General features: G+C 37.2%; 1 protein-coding gene across 1 annotated transcript in view; it reads right to left on the bottom strand.

The window, feature by feature from the left end:
* Window positions 1-227: 227 nt before the first annotated feature.
* Window positions 228-14,055, bottom strand: part of LOC131429595 (protein apterous) — a 143,232-nt gene continuing 129,404 nt past the window's right edge. The window contains exons 7-8 of the mRNA XM_058593821.1: window positions 10,256-10,452; window positions 228-3,166 (exon numbers count right to left, since the gene is read on the bottom strand). Of these exons, the coding sequence (XP_058449804.1) occupies window positions 2,996-3,166; window positions 10,256-10,452 (368 nt within the window). The 3' untranslated portion in view covers window positions 228-2,995. The remainder of the gene's footprint in view (window positions 3,167-10,255; window positions 10,453-14,055) is intronic.

Here is a 14,055-nt window from a genome sequence, read left to right as displayed (position 1 = left end):
AACATAAGTTTCAATATTACTTTGCTCTATTCTGAGCAACATTGCTGAAGATACTGTACCTCAAAAATCACGTTTTTAACGGGTTATTAATTAAGAGAGTGAAATTGGGCCTTTCAACCACAGTGTAGTGGTTCGAAATACCCTTTGGAAACTCCCTACTTACCTCAACACTTCTATGAACAGTAAATGACACGTGATATTCAGTAACGAGTAAAATGTGACGAACATATTTTTTGAAATATTTATTGTAAATTAATTTATATAAATAAACGTGAACCGATTACGGTCGATTGATTCTTCTTAATTTCATTATGGTGACCTAATTGATCTACATTCTGTACAATTATTACTGCTCCCTTTTTCATCGTAAATAAAGCAATACCTCATTTCTTGACTTACGTCATTTTGCTCATCTCTTGTAACACTACCTTTACTACGATCAAATCTCTTTGAGCAGCAGAAAACAGTACGATAATATCTCATTTGTTCAGTAAGCTACACCATCGACAACATTTCGTTATTTCTAGTTTCTTCCTTAGCAAAATTAAGTTCCTGGTTATTCCATTGCATCTCAATGACTCACCAAAGCACTATTGATATATAAATGTATATATTCGTTGGACGAAATGTTCCAAGTCTTCGCGCTGAAAAGTTATTTCTGCATGTTGTGGTAAAGGTCAATTATAGTTACTGTCAGTGTCTTTGAGCTCTCCATTCGAATAGTGTATGAACCATTAGTTTTGAGATCTGCAATTTACATTTAAACATTCTCTTCTATACAACTGTCACTCTCCTAAGGGTTTCGATTATTAAACAGTAAGAAGTAAGATTTTTTCGCATATCTACACAGAAAAATTATACCTAAACTAGGCTTGTATTTCACATTGTCTTGTTACTTTTAGTACGTATACAATTTATGGGGCACTATCTTATTCTTACCCTTCAAAATCGATGTTTGGTTACTTTCCTGGCGAGCCTTGCTGCAGGAGCGCACTCATTCATCAAATTTGAAATTCAATTTCAGTTCAATGCGTCGCCGTTTTGGCTTTTCCATCGATTGCTTATTCATATCCGTCTGCCAACGGCGCACAAGTGCCTACATGCCAACATATATTCGCATATTCATTCATCCATGCATCGATGCCCATATCCCGTGGCGACCCGAGCGCTTCATGTAAGCTTTCTGCGAAAATCGTGAGTATAAGTTCTGCACGGTGACGTTTTTATTTTTTTTATTTATTTGCAGTAAATTCAGAACGAAGCAAACTGACGTTAAGATGTCACGGATGGATGGTTGCCGTCAACGATGACGGGGAACCATTGAGTCGCGCCGGTCGGCTAGAGAAAGACCCATTACCCATTGGTTCGCGAGAATGCACAGAAGTCGAAACCCCGCGAGCTATGACCTCAGAATAAATCCGCCACAGTTCAGTATTTAGCATTCCCGACTGTACCCCGCCTCATCGCGTTCAGCTGCGGACAATGATTCAACCTTTTCATCTTTCAATCAATTCCGGTAATCCGGAGCTGCTGGTGGCTGTAGTTGGTATGGGTATGTTTGTGTGTGTCTCAGTATCTGTTTGTCAGTGCACCGCCCTTTTTGGTCTGACTTGCTCAATCATCGAAAGCCACCGGGTCTCTGACTGGCGGGGAGTTTCGAAAGAAGGAACATCTGAAACATTGATACTTGATGCGCTTACAATGGAACGTCAGACTTGATGAGAGTAGTCAGACAGAATGGAATGAAGTACCTACTGTTCTCAGGCGTGGCGATGGGCAGTGCCCTTGGGATGCATCAAGATGCGACTCATTGCAGTGAATTTGAAAATTTTTATTTTTTTTTTGCAACCTTAAATGCTTTAAAGTTAAATCAGTTAAGATAGAGCCCGTTGTCAAAACTATGCGGAACAGCAGACTATGAAGCCATTCGCGTGGAGTGGGGATAAATATTACAAAGAATTAGAACTGGAATAGTGGCATCAATGACAGGGTTACTGTATAGCAGGTTTCTAGACATATTACAAACTCTAAACTTCAAGATCAAAATCTCAACTATTAGTGTACACGAAAGATGTCAGAGTCCAGAGTAAAACCAAAATAACACCAACTAACAGTTTCGTGAGTGTGCTCTGGAGATGAACGTTTGATCTGACTTCGACGGGGGAACGCACGCAACAAATAGGAAACACACATTCAAGATGGTACCCCGTCAGAACCGTGCAAGTCGGACAGCGTAGGCAGGCATGAGTAACGACGGAGGCAAATCGAGAAAAAAAGTAGCAAATAATGGAAAAAAAGCTAAAACTTAACATAACAAAATCATAAGTATGCAGCATACCTGGTAATCATATGTGCATACATTATTATTACTCCCCGGGCACTGGTCTTTCGCCCGTTCGATGGGCCATTCCGTCGTTCGCGGAAGAGGTTTTTTTTCGCTTCTTGTAGCCCTTTCTCTCGATCTGCTGCTGGTACTAAATTCGTTTTTACATCTTACACAGGCCAGTTTTGTACGAAACAACCATTCCGAAGGAGATTTCGGGCTCGCTCAGACGCAATCTCCACTAACTTTTATGATTCAAGCCTGAATCTAACTTAAGGTAAAAACAGTAGCAAAACAGAAATTTGAATATAATACCATCATTGTCTTTGCTCAAATGGTAATCAGCAAGGTGCTTAAACGCGAACGCAGGTTCACTTCCGTTTTCGGTTGATCTTTTTTTTTGTTTTTGGCAGTCGCTATATTTTTCGCTCAATTAACCTCCCTCGAATTCCTCAAGACGCTCTCAACGTAAGCAGAAATTTGTTTATGTAAATTTCTCAGCTCAAGAATCGGCTCTCGCTAGCACCGGTGGCCACCATTTCGCTCTGCTTCATAGTGCCGCGGTTTCCGTGGGACGTCGTCGTGATGGCGTTGCTGCTGATGCTGCTGCTGCTGGTGCATGTTACTGGAGCATTCCTGCAGCATCCGCCGAACCGTGACTGTCGTCAGGCACTAGTCCAGCGAGTTTGGACTGCCGGGGCCGCCCATGATGTACGACCCGGGGCTGTGGGACACGTACCCATCCAGGTCGAGCGAACCGTCACCTTTGTCCGAGTCGATGATTTTGCCTTCCTGCTTCATCATCATCCGGCGCCATTTTGCGCGTGCGTTCTGGAACCAAACCTGTAGACGGCAGAGAGGGGAAAGATACGGTAAGAATACGATGGAAATCGGTGCGATTGTGCTGTTGGGGGTGGCACAGTGAGGCAGAAATATGATTGTAAGCTATTTTTTTTTATCTTCATGCTTTATTGAGAAGAGCGTTCTTTTTAACGAGCAGGCGAGTAATGGCACGAAAACTTAAGATGACATTTTCTTTGTTTCGAGATATGATTGATAGAGTAAATTAATCATCCAATTTGCATAGTCCTTTACTTTGCTAGAATTTACTTTGCTTTTTATAATTCGATTGTTTTGTTATAGTTGGATTATCACCTTTTCCTCCTACCAGGGATGATGTGAGGATTCTAATATATCTTATCAAATCCAATAGGGATCAAATTTTCTATCGAAAGTTGTTAAATGTGTTCCGCTGTAACCCATATAGCTTTTCAATAAATAGCAAACGAAAAAGTCCCATAGTTTGAATTCCTAAGATATGTTATTTGTATAAAATAACATTGAGAAAAGTCATTCAGGTTTAAGCCTAATTTTGTGCTTAGGGCACATACTCGTTTTCAATTTTGTTTACGTTTACACAGATTTGGTCATTCAGAGATTAGCCTAGCCAAATAGCAGAAACTTTTCGTCTGCTTAGCGGTTCAAATTTAACTGCCAAGCATTAAGCAGTTCGATTTGAACTGCTATGCACTTATGAGTCTAAAACGAAACATGAACAAAATTCATTGGGAAAATATTACTGGAAAATTTTGAACCACCTAGTGGTGTAATGATGCCTCTCTCAACCCGGGAAGTTTTCATACGATTTCGACATCGTACATCGACAGTTTAAATTTTTGTTGAATCCAAAAATATGCAGTAATTTTTGGTAGGACCATAAGACGTAACCTTTCATTTGACCCTAAGATTGTAAATATCGGTTCTGCAAACTCTGAGAAAAGTCGTTAATCGAAACCGGAAACCAGGATGTTTAGCTGCCTACTGATAATGGCTATCAATTTGTGGAGTTTTGAGTCCAGTTCAGAATTTTTTTTGCGTATTTTGTTTCACCGGTTTAAGTGACGGTGTACAATATTGAACACAATTTACCCTATAACACCGGAACCGGAAGTCGCATCCGGATGAAATTCAGAAATTCCGTATGGCACCATAAGACCTTTCATTTGAATCTAAATTTATAAAAATTGGATAAGCGGAAAATCAATTGAAAGTTTTTAGTTCATTTTGCACATTTTACCCCATAACTCCCAAACCGGAAGTCGGATCCAGATGAAATTCAATAGCAACCTATGGGACTACAAGGCCTTCAATTTAAATCTTAGTTGAAGAAAATCGGTTGAGTGATCTGTGAGAAAATCGAGTACCCTTTTTCTTTGTTTTTTTTTTACACTTTTTACCCCATTACTCCCGAACCGGAAGTCCAATCCGAGTAAAATTCAACAACACCCAATAGGATCAAAAGACCTTTCATTTGAATCTTAGTTTGTAAAAATCGGTCCTGCCATATCCGAGAAAATCGAGTGCACATTTTTGTTACATACACACATACATACACACATACAGACACACATATAGACACACACACAGACATCTGATCAGTTCCGGGCCTCGGTTGAAAAGTCGGTTTTCACAGTGATTGCATAACATTTCTAGATAAGAAAGGCAAAAATTTCTTTAAACTGCTTTAACATTGAAACTGGAATTTGTATGAAAATTAAGTCGAAAAAGAAAAGGTGAAAAATCGATTGAATTCTCTAAAAAAAAAACGGGTGGGTAATATCAGAGACATAACTAAATGACATGAATACGAATAAAATGGACATAGTTTTCCACATTTTTAAATTTTTTTCTTTAAGTTGAGCGAATTCTATACCTACTGATTATAAAAAAAAAATTAAACCCACCTAGTTGTATAATGATGCCTTTCCCATATATCTTACATTTTTAAAAACATCAGCACGTACCGATGCGTACCGAATTTATATCATTTTGTATCACAGTTAGAAAGGTTGGATACTCATTGCCCTATAATTTTGGAACCGGAAATCGGATCTAGATCATGTTGCCCATTATCTTTTAAGATATTGAGAGCTTTAATTTAATTCATGATTTGGTAAAAATCGGTTTAACCGTTGTTGAGAAATTGAAGTGAGTACCGTTGTTGGAGCTTTTCTCCACTATTACCGGCGCGTTCGGAAACGGAAACCACAAAATATCCACAAACTAACAATGTCTGCCAACAAAATGTATTTACCAGTAAAAATTTGCACCTCGTTTCGTCATCACTTATGAGAAAATACTAATGAAATGGATTTTTTTTCACTTATCGCGCTGTAATACCGAAACCAAACGTCGGATATAAATTAACTTTTCGGAAACTTGTTAAAGAATTTGAAGACCTTTCATATGCATCGTAGTTTGTAAAAATCGGTTAAGAAATTGAGTGCGCATTTTCTCATAGATTCGAACATATTGCCCTGTAACTCTGGAACCGGAAGTCGGATAAGGATAAAATTCAAAAGCGACCTATGGAACCATTACATCTTTCGTTTGAATATAATAAGTTTGAGAAAATCGGTCACGTCATCTCTGAGAAAACCAAGTAACATTATTTGTAATACATACATACACACACAGACATTTGCTCAGTTCGTCGAGCTGAGTTGAATTTTTCTATGACATTCGGCCCTCCGGGTCTCAGTTCAAAAGTCGGTTTTCACATTGATTGTATAGCCTTTCTGTATGAGAAAGACAAAATGGTCAAACATAATTAAGAAAAATGACAGCGTAAAATGTAATGTAGCGTAAGTAAAATGACAGCGACGAACGACATATAACATGTAAAACTTAAATGAAACCAAATGTTTTCAATTTTTAACGCAAAATATTTTTATTTTTGTATTTTCAGGAGTACCTTTCGGCGAGTGCCAAATCATATTTGATAAATTGTTGTATCTGAAACACACAGCAAATTAAAAAGCTATAAATTAAAAATAAGAAAATACAAAAAAAAATTTCTTAGAATCTGCCGAGTTAGGGTGTTTGAAACTCGAAATTGATAAGAATATTTAAAAGAAAAGCATTTTATGATATTCATAATAACTGATCAGATTCGTCAACTCATAAACTTGTAGTGTATATAGCCAAATTCTAACTACTCGTATTGTCTATGGGAGCTACCATGTATCTGAATATTATAGAGTTTTTAAGTAATTACATAGATGTATAGGTGATCAATTGACCACAACAACTATCACACTGAGCATTCACATCTCTAGCTAATCTAGCTAACCGAATGAGCAGTACACAGCCCATGCCAAAGTTTTTTATAACCATCCATAGTCAGTTTCTGTTTTACTAGCGAACAAAACGAGTCATAATCCCACAGCACTCCATCGCTGAAAATATTTTTCTAAGTGTCGGTTTTGCACGACACGCTTTGTGCGATGATTCGTTCAATTTATGTGTTCGGAATTTTGTGCGCCTTATTTTGGCACTGGGTTTCTCCTTAATGGTCGTTCATACCAAACATATCACATACTACTAAAAAATTATCAAAAATTGCTGAACATATTTCCGATGGTATGCAGAAGCAATTATGTTGCTACCCTAAATAAAACAAGAGATATTCCCGATTAAGGTTTACCCATTCTTGTACAGGGTAAATTTTGAAAAGGCACCCCATAGTGAAGTAAAGCCGTATTTTAGTCGGTTGAAACACATATGATTAGCAGTAATCCGATTATGACAGGAAAGGTGGCTCTGGATAAAAAGTTTGTCATTTTATAGAGTGAAACAAGGATGTTCATATGTTTTCTGAAATATGCAATAAGAATCTTTTATTTCAGTCTTCAGATGTCTAGGTAGAAAAAACCTCATAACAGATCGGCTGAAAAGTTCGTATCGTTTATATGAGAGGGCGCCACTAGAATTAAATCCATACCATTTTCAGTTAGTACCAACCTTCAAAAGATACGTGTATAAATTTGACAGCTGTCTGATTATTAGTTTGTGAGATATTGCATTTTGAGTGTAGCTACTTTTGTTATTGTGAAAGAAATTGAAAAAAAATTAATTTCGTGTGTTGATGAAACACTACTTTTTGATGAAAAAAAGTGCCGCCGATACCAAAAAATGGCTTGATGAGTGTTATCCAGACTCTGCACCGGGCGAAGCAACAATTCGTAAGTGGTTTGCAAAATTTCGTACTGGTCATATGAGCACCGAAGACGATGAACGCAGTGGACGTCCGAAAGAGGCTGTTACCGATGAAAACGTGAAAAAATCCACAAAATGATTTTCAATGATCGTAAAGTGAAGTTGATCGAGATAGCTGACACCCTAAAGATATCAAAGGAACGTGTTGGACATATTATTCACGAATATTTGGATATGAGAAAGCTTTGTGCAAAATGGGTGCCGCGTGAGCTAACAATCGATCAAAAACAACAACGAATTGATGATTCTGAGCAGTGTTTGGAGCTGTTATATCGAAATAAAACCGATTTTTTTCGTCGATATATAACAATGGACGAAACATGGCTCCATCACTTCACTCCGAAATTCCCACTTCACACACGAAATTCCTTTTTTTTTTTCATTTTTTCACAATAACAAAAGTAGCTACACTCAAAATGCAATATCTCACAAACTAATAATCAGACAGCTGTCAAATTTATACACGTATCTTTTGAAGGTTGGTACTAACTGAAAATGGTATGGATTTAATTCTAGTGGCGCCCTCTCATAGAAACGATACGAACTTTTCAGCCGAACTGTTATCTAAAATATTTTATTTTGTTTAGCGTTGATGGAATATTTCCTTGTGTTGCTTGATCATTCAGCCTTCAATTGAAAAAAAAAACTCTTGGACTCTTAGACTTCTTGGAGCAATGAAGCATGTTTAAAATAACGAATCTTTTAGTAGATTTTAAAATTTGATTTATGATGGTTGCTTGCTAGAATATGATTGTTTTGAGTTATTTTCTCCTTAAACATCAACAATTTTCTCTGTTTGAATCAAAATTTTGCTCTAGTCAAATGAACAAAGTATTTGTTCCGGATGAAATAACCTAACTATTTATTACATATCAACCAAAGTTGATTTGATGTTATGTTCAATTTATCTATGATTCAGGTAATGATAAAACTAACATTACTGTTTAAATGAACCATATTAGTTTCATTTCTTATAAACCAGAGCAATTTTTTCTCGCGCGAATAAACCAGAGCATTTTCTTTTCTCGCGGATTTATTTTTTGCGCGTTTCCCAAGTGAAACTTTATCTGCTTCTTTCATTTCTTAGGGATTGTCAACAATTCAAGTGTATATATTGTGAATTCATGATATTTTTGAAAACATAAAAGATTTTCTTCACAAAAAATATTTGATGCTTAGATCTTAACTAAAGCACCAAATCATTGATACTAACAAAAATACCAGGGCTTGAACGTTTCTCGACAAAAAAGCTACATATTTTGAAAATTGGCAATAGCAATCAAAAACTTGTTTTTTAGGAATTTGAAAACGAAAATAAATGGAAATAGAAGGTAGTAGCAAAAATTATTTGCAATTTAATCTGAAAGAAAAAAAACAAACTTAAAAGAAAAGCGAAAATGTATGATTATAACATACAAAGTATAAATTTAAAATTTTTTATTTCAACTAAAAAGTTAGTAAATTTAAAGCGCTAAAATTATTAACTTTAACCAGAGTTCGTTCATTTCAAACTAATGTTTCAAATTGAATTTACTACAAAATTGTTTGTCAATAAAATTCAACTATTTCAATCAGTATTGGTGATTGCCGATAATTTGACAGAAGCTGCTCGATATTTATCTAGATTGTATACAACAGAGAGAGAACATTTCTTCGCTCCTCTTCATACTCTGAGTATTTCACGGCCCTTAAAAAAATTTACAGTCTAATAATGATCGGTGCTGTGTGGAATTTACCAAGAGAGAATCGCAAGTTGACAATTAACGCAGAAAATCAAATAGATGATTCAACTTGATGATTCTCATACTAGGTTGCAATATTTCAAAACCCTTGTGTGGAGCATTTACATACATTTTTATAGACACAACTTATACAAAGGTTATATGCACATAGTTAGAATAAGCGGCAATAGTAAAATGATTCTATCGCAATTATCAACTGCCTGTATAGAATCGGATCGCGAAACGAGAATAAGTGACCGTTTGTTGCTTCAGAGAGAATCCCCACAGCAGCGTGCTAACCTTTAATTCTCAGACAGGTCATCGAGAGAAATTCGCTCTAGCACTGGTGTCTATTCTGATTCTGATATCCATCTCTCTTTGATGGAACTGATTGAATCGTGTGACGAGTTGCTAGTGAGCGTTCTTTGATACGATAAAAGCCATCCTTGATTGCAATAAAATAAATCGTTGTGTGAACCCCAAATTTGATTATCTTTACAATTTTTTTCTCCACGTGTGCATATCCACGATATGCGTTCAACTTGGTAAAACACCGGTAATTGAACAAGCATTTTTATGTACACCGAAAAAACAATTATTTCAACAGACATGAAATTTCATCGATCGGAAATACATGTGTGTAAATACAAATGAAGATAACATCACTGACGAATTATTGTTTCAGTAACTTAGTGCAGTGGGAACTATACCTGCTCCTTGCCATGCTCGTGGACTCGGGTAAAATAACATTCATTTCATCCTTTTGACCATGTTTTTATGAGCCTTTCTTATCGAGTTTTTTATGAGCTAAGTTTATATCTGATTCTAGACTATCGACTGTGTTTTTTTTTCAATTTCATATCCCTTATGGTGTTTTCGGTTTTTATTAATTGCACTACACCGGTGTAGCTAAGGTGACACTGAAACCGTTCGTTTTTGCCAATTGCAATTGTTTTCGTCATTTTTGTTCGGTTATTCAGGCCTCCGTGTAACACTGCACCGGTGTAGTGCAAATTAAAAACGAAAATGACATTAGTTGTTATTTGCCCAAAAATGCCAATCAAATCAATTGAAACTGTAGAAATTATGCAGTAGTTGAAATAGAGGAAGAGAAATACGAATAAAGGAAAACATTGAACAAATTAACACTAACCTGCAACACTCGCTTCGGCAGGCCGGTCTTTTGCGACAGCTGCTTCAGGTCCTTCGCATCCGGATTGTGATTGATGGCGAAGTAGGACTTCATGGTACGCAGCTGGTGGTGCTTGAAGGACGTCCGCATTCGTTTGGCTCGTGACGACGAACCCAGGCCTCGACTGAAGCCCAAATCAAGGTACTCGGTGTTAAGATCTGAAAAATGGAACAAAGATAACAACGAATGACATCAGCAAAGATTCTTCCGTACAGGAGATGCGACATGAAATTCAGCACAGTTTTCTAGTTAGTCCGGAGGACAGAGGTGACAACTACAAAAGAAAAAGAAAACCAACCGGAGAAGGGAGCATACTTATTTTGCAGTGGTTTTGAGATACCTGCTGGAACCACACCGGCATACCGGCGCGGACGTGTTCGAAAGATCATGCTCCCAGCACAAGCTGCTCGGTCTTGGTGTGCATGGGATTGTTTAAAAAGCCAAAGGGCGCAATAAACTTCTGCCCACCTTTTAGCCGAAAAAACTACATACAAAAAAGTCCAACATTACTCTTGTACCAACTAACAGATTGTCAAACAGTGACTGGCATCTGCTAGAAAAAAAACTCGGAGCACTTTTGCATGAGCTGGTAATAATCGTAAAAGTAATAAGATGTCTTCATCGCCCAGAACATAATTCGCTGACTGGGAGCAGCACGAAAGTGGTATGTTTTATGACTGAGTATGTCGGTGTTTGTTGAACGGATGAGCAAGCGTGTGCAAGGTTTAAGTGTCGATGGCCCAAAAATAAACAAAAATTTAAACCGCTACTACGAACCTGCCGACGATGGTTGTTCGCAAACGGGGCTGATGGGTGATGATCTTGAAGGTCACAGAAGCTGAATTTATGGTGCCTCCGTAGACTGTTATGGGGTGAGTCAAATTGGTAGTTCTGGCAGTTAACATTTTGATGTTTGTCGGGTTACAGGATGTTTCATTTGGAGAGGACAGTAGCTTTAACTTTCTCTCAGAGAACACATCAACCAAACGAGCAGCTCCGACCACGATAACCTTGATGAGACAGGTACTTTTCATCGATCGGAACATTGATAACATTTTCTGATTCACTATCTACTCATATCCGTTCCAAGAAAGAAAAAAATCCTAAAATCTCAAACTACAACTCTAAGCGCAACATCACATCATTCATCGTTTTAATGTCACCACGTAAAACTTTCATTCACCATTTCTTCAAAGACGAAAGTTTATCGCTGTGGGACGAATAAAAAAGAGTCTTTCGACTCTTGAAGTTTTTTTTTGTTCTCCAACATCACGGTCCATTCAGATTGAAGAAGAGTGACAGCGATGATGATGGCTAGTTTTTCCTTTGCTATTTTATGGTCACCCCGTTAAAGACACGAAACCGTTCCCACGCCTGTGTTTCGGGTAGCCCAAAGTGGAGCCACGCTGCCGAAATTCGGTAGCCACGGGAGGCATCGCTTCAGCGGAGGAGGGTGCTTCTAGAAGCAGCTTCGGGCAACACCGTTTGGTTCTTTGGCGGGTCGGGATCGTAAAAAAAGTAAAGATCTACACTTGAAGCGTTCATAAAAGAGGCTCCGTTCAAATAAACTAGCAAGAACAACAACAATAACAAAACTAGCCACTGTAGGAGGAGAACTTGGAAATTACACAGGAGAGCGTCTGAAGGACGGGATCATCTTTGAGCTGGTTAAACATAGCCTGTCGGTTACTCCCTCGCAGCGGTCTCTCAAAATCGCGTCTATTGATTTTCACAGTGTTGGACGAGTGGAGTGTAAAAAGTCCCGGGAAAGGTGTAACGAAATTCGGTAGCATTGCCGCTGTCTATCTAAAGACCGGTAGAATTCGATGTCGAAGATAAATAATAACCGGCTTTCGACAAAGATCGACCAGACAATGATACTTGCAAGCTGCCCCGGAGGCTTCCGTCTGCTACCACAGTCGGGTATAGGTTACTGGAGCCACGATCAGGCCCCGAAGGCGTTAACGGCAACCGCAAACAATCGATGCCGGCATTACTTCGAATATGGTTGTTTCGTTTTTTTTTTTCATCTCACACCGAAAAAAAGACTGTTGATATTTCTCGATCCAGGTCGTTCAGAATACTGTTTCCATAACCAAAAAAAAAACAAATGCTTTGAAAATTCTTTGCATATCTCAGTTGCCTCACTTTAGTTAATCAAGTTTTCTGTCGCTTGATGTTAATACATAAAATATCATGCTATCATAGAAACATACTTGCTTTTTAACCTTAGAACGCTCTTTGAGGTAAATTTCCAGAAACCCCAGAATTGAAATCTGTCTAAAACTACTAAATTTTAATATATTTACAAATAAATGATGCACCTTCATTCGAAAACCTAACGCTAAGAAGCTTCTATGATAATAATATTTGAGTTTGGTAAATTTTTCAATGAAATATTTTTGTTTTATAAAACAAGTCCCTAAATACGTTAAAATTCCTTAATTTTGCTATAACTCCAGTATTACACAACCGACTATGAACATTTTCGTGGCATTATAAAGGTTTTGAAATTGTTTTTTTATGAATGGTGACTGTTTTCCTTACCAGTTAAAATTTATATTTAGTTCGATATATTTGTGTTGTTGCCCACTTACTATGTTTAGATATTTTACTCACAAAAAAAGTTATAATTAAATTCCTGTATTTTTTCGCTTTCAACGAAACACTAACGTAAGCGCTCTTGTGAGGTACATTTCTACTCCAGGCCAACAAGGTCATAGCTCAACTGGTTATATTAAATTTAAACAATTCACGAGTGTAAATGAAAAACTAAACATCAGACTAAACCAAACAATGGAGGTTTAAAGTAACACTGGGGTAGAAATCTACTCCAGGAGAGTGTGCTAGGGTTAATTGCGTCACAAAGAAAACATTAGGGAACGGGTATAGCGTGATGGAATAGTCGCACGCAGCCCGCCTGGGTTCGATTCTCAAACCCGCACATATGGTCAAAAAGATTTTCTGCTCCGAAGAGGCGAATGATCTTAAGAAGTCGAAACTAAAAAACAAACAAATAAAACATGAATATAATTTTGAACCTGAAACGTTTCCGAATCTGCAGCGTTGCTCTGCGCCGATTGAGCGATTTACAAATGTGAACGAACAGCGAAAATCGCACATGTTTACTGTGTACGATCGGTTGAACTAAAAATATCGATATACTTTTCTATTGCTCAGAGGAGTAGAGATTCTTGAGAACTTTTATTTTGTTGCCTTCTTTAACTCTTCTATTAACTTCGTATACGGTCAACTGTTATTTTAGCGATACACAACTTTTTCAACCACAGTCATCTCAAGCAGCTGTGATGAAAAATTAAACCGTCATAATATTCATATTTTTTTTTTTTTAAATTATTTTTGTTATTCCGTGTGCCTTTATCAATTTGTTTTTACTTATTACCACTACTCAATGAGACACAACTGGAAAGAATGAAATAACGAATGTTATCATTTTCTCAACAACATGCGTAATATTAATTTGATCTTAGTATAAATGCTGAAAACTTCTATCAAGTTGATTTATGATTATATACATAATAAATTCATATTTGTTAGCTTCACTATGTAACAATTACAATGACACGATTGGACGAAAGTGGTAGGTTTTTTGCTATTTTCCCGTTTCAAATTAAATTTTTTTGGAAACGGTGCAGAATATAGAAAAACCCACCTGACAATGTCTTCGAAATTTAGTTGAGAATGTTCTGTGAAATTTTCAGAATGATTCATTGAGTTTAGCGGTCGTGTTGTATTTTTTT

Source organism: Malaya genurostris, chromosome 2, assembly GCF_030247185.1.
Source record: "Malaya genurostris strain Urasoe2022 chromosome 2, Malgen_1.1, whole genome shotgun sequence".
NCBI lineage: Eukaryota > Metazoa > Arthropoda > Insecta > Diptera > Culicidae > Malaya > Malaya genurostris.
This window is presented reverse-complemented; position numbering and strand designations above follow the sequence as displayed.